Raw genomic sequence first — 3493 nt, 5'->3', positions numbered from 1 at the left:
TCAGTTACTGCATGATCTGATGGGACCTTCTTATCCCGAAGTACTCCCATTGGTTAAATAAATTTGGAGATTTTGTCTATTTACTGTCACCGTGTCCACCAAGGCAAACATTTCCCTACTGAGCAGAAGACATTTGATTTATCAAAAGGGGCTAAAGAAATCAAGTGTGCACTAAAAGCCTATAGCTGGCATGGGACTTTTTCTGGTAGCTGAGGTAAGCAAAAAAAGTGCTATCAAATGTATATATGATGTGTGTATCTTGCAGTTTTGAGTGTGTTTATGTAAGATAGTGTGTGTGTGTGGGTGTGTGTGTGTCCATGTGTAGGCAAAGTGTGTGTGTATACGTGAATGTGTGTGTATGTATAAACATATGTGTCAGTGAAAGTGAAGGTCAAGGGGCATTTGAAGCCACTTCCGCTACCCCAGGCATTATGATGAATTGAGGTCCATGACCTCCTTCTACATTCTGCTTCTTGTAAAAGATCCTGAATCATATTGTGGGCTCTGACCTACATTCTGCACTCTTTTCCTTTCTAGATAGCTCTCTAGATAGCGTTGTGCTTCACAAATGCACATACATACGACGTGCATACAAACTCAATATTTTCACAGTTCAAACTTCATCATACATTTTTAAAAAATGGCAAATATAAAAATTTAATTGTTCAATACCTGAAAATGACTTTGCTTGGCCAAGTGAATAGCCGTAAGATACACCAAATTCAACTCCATATACATATATTCCAAATGTCTCCGACTGATGGGAAATTTCATGTTGCCCACTGATTTTTCCTAAATTCACTTCCCAACCTGTGAAGCCTTCCAGGTGCCGCACGGTTGGTACATATTCACTTAGTGGTCTGTAGTCGAGAAGAAAATCGGTTGACAAGGAGGATGAGCGAGACACAACAAATAGGGAGTTGTAGAAATCGGCTTTGGTAACAAACTTGTAGTATCTCCAATGAAAGTTGCTGGGTGGCACAGTTGCTATGAAAGGATCGAATGAGAATGGTAATGGACTGTAGCCCCCCTTGAAGATATATGCGACCGTGATTGGCTCGGTCGCATTCACAAGCATCCCTGATTCTAAGTCCATGCTGACCTGAGACCCAGGCTGAAGGCTGTGCTGTAGTGTGGTGCTTTCATTACGAAGAGTGACTAAGGTGTTTGGTCTCGCAGCGATGATAATAATACGGTCTCTCACTTCTTTAGTCATTAGGGGGAAAACAACAAATTGTTGCCCCCAACTTTGCACAGGATATAGCTGTTCGATTACAGTGTCACAGGTGGCAAACGGTGAGTTGTAACATTTACTACCACTGAAAACAGCCACAGGTGTTGAAGAAACAACTCTGGTGCCAGTCAGGTCATTATCGCCACTGAGCTGAATGACCTCCTGTGGAGCCAGGGTGATGGTGACCATCTGTTTGTCTTGATATCTGGTGCCATCAACGAGTAAGGAGCCGGACACTGTAATATTGACTTGAGTCTTAACATATTCGCCATTGCCAACAGCAAAATGGTTTCCAAGCCCACTTACGGCTGTGAAAACGAAGTACTCTGTGCCAAAGTTTTGTTTGGAGAGGCAGGCGAAGGCATCAGCAGAGCCGGAAGCTGTGTTAAACGCAATGACTGAAATATATGCATCTGAGCTCACCGTCACCAGCTTCCTTGATCTTTCACCTGCAGTGAGCATGTAGTTTGAAGGTAGGACCACCTCTGTTGTGCTGTTCTTCGCCAGGAGCACAGTCTCATTGTAGGGTGGAGAGGAGACTGTGATCTGCACCATGCATGGCTCATCATAACTGCTCAGTTGTAGTGCGAGGGTGGGTGAGGTTGCCAAATTTTCAGTGAAGGCTACAATAAAGCTTTTTCCTATATAGCCAGAAAGAATGCAAGGAAACAAAAAACACATTTTTTAAATGTGAGACCTTTTAATATGTAATATTTGTTTCTTGACAAAAAGGTGCATAATGATAACAAAAAACATAAATGTAAGAAGATAAAAAGTTTTAGGCACAGTTAGTCTTCTTACTTTCACTCTAGCGAAGACTGTTGGGTATATTTACTAAAGGCTCAGGCAACACATCTCAGCAACCAAACGTGTTGCATTAAAGGGAGAGAGCAGAATGGCAAAATATCCAAAGCGATACCTTTTCACTATAGTACATAGTGTCTGCCATAGGTTTTGTACTGAAAGAGAACCCTTCCTTTTATTTATTTATTTTTTATTTTATTTTTTTAGCAAGTAGCCATTAGCAGAAAACATATACATAAACCATGAGTGCAGGAGAATAATAACAAAAAAAAGAGGAAGACATAGAGCATTATACAATTTGATCACTCCAAAAACATACAGGTTGCAACACCAGTACAAATTAAACCAAAACGCAAATCGTATACTTCCTCATTTCTCTATGAAAATGACTATATAAGCAAAGTTTACAGGGGGTGACACCAATATAGTAATATCAGATATAGGCCTTCAGAGGATAATCTTAATATTGCAGATGTTAAATGCTCAAAAAGAGCCCCCCAGATCTTAATACCCAGTCTCCGTTTCTGTAACCCTTTAATGGCATAAAGGCTAGTTTCCAGCTTACATATACCATACAACCTTCCTCTCCACATTTTAAAGGTGGGGGGTTCTTTCTGTCACCACATTGATGCTATACATAGTTTAGCCACTGCAACAGCAATATATATTAAATATCTAAATGTATACATTCCCTGTGGTAGCACACCATCTTCTAATACCCCCAGTAACATAACTGTAGGAGTTATCATAATCTGTGCCCCTGTAACTTCTGTCAAGAAGGTCTGCATCATATTCATTAATTGTTTCAGTTGTCGAAATGTAGAGAACATATATACTAGATCTGCCTGATCCATTCCACACCGAGTGCACTTATCTTCAATCACCCCTCCCAGCGAGCAATTTTTGCAAGTTTGTATTACAAATTAAACATGGTCTTATACTGTTGAGTTTTGAGACTAGAGGAGATTAAAAGTTTATCAGCTAATATAATAGATTTTTGTAGGATCTTTCCTCTGAGAGACAGCCTGGTGTTCCATTTAGCATTCTGTTCCTATACATCATTGTTTTGTATTTCAATAATTGCTTGGTACAAATACCCGATCCTCCCCCGTCCCTTTACTACCTCTAGTAAGTTATTTTTCTGTGCTAGGCGTGAAACATTGTATCTTTTAATCAAATAGTCACAAATCTGCAGATATTTAAAAAGTCTACTTTAGGGAGATGATACTTAGACATAACAAAGCGTATGTCCTAACCCCACTGCTGTCTACTAAGTCTCCTAGAATCTGAATGCGTTTACATCTCCATCTATTCATAATACCATCCCAAAAAATAGAGGAATGTAAAGATGGAGTATCTGTGAGGGGTGTAATAATTCATCCTATCAATCTGCAGATATCTCTAAATCTGAAGCCAAGCCTTGTGGGCGGCCTGGACCACCTTGAAACATGTTTT

General features: G+C 39.9%; 1 protein-coding gene across 1 annotated transcript; it reads right to left on the bottom strand.

Moving 5' to 3' along the window:
• Positions 1-613: 613 nt before the first annotated feature.
• Positions 614-1796, bottom strand: LOC147725085 (IgGFc-binding protein-like). Its single transcript, XM_086918164.1, has one exon. It carries the CDS (start codon positions 1787-1789, stop codon positions 614-616), a length of 1176 nt encoding a protein of 391 aa, XP_086774290.1. The 5' UTR covers positions 1790-1796.
• Between the last annotated feature and the right edge of the window lie 1697 nt (positions 1797-3493).

The sequence above is a fragment of the Lissotriton vulgaris genome, chromosome 4_1, assembly GCF_964263255.1.
Source record: "Lissotriton vulgaris chromosome 4_1, aLisVul1.2, whole genome shotgun sequence".
Taxonomy (NCBI): Eukaryota; Metazoa; Chordata; class Amphibia; order Caudata; family Salamandridae; genus Lissotriton; species Lissotriton vulgaris.
The sequence above is the reverse complement of the archived record's forward strand: the minus strand, read 5'-3'. Positions and strand labels throughout refer to the sequence as shown.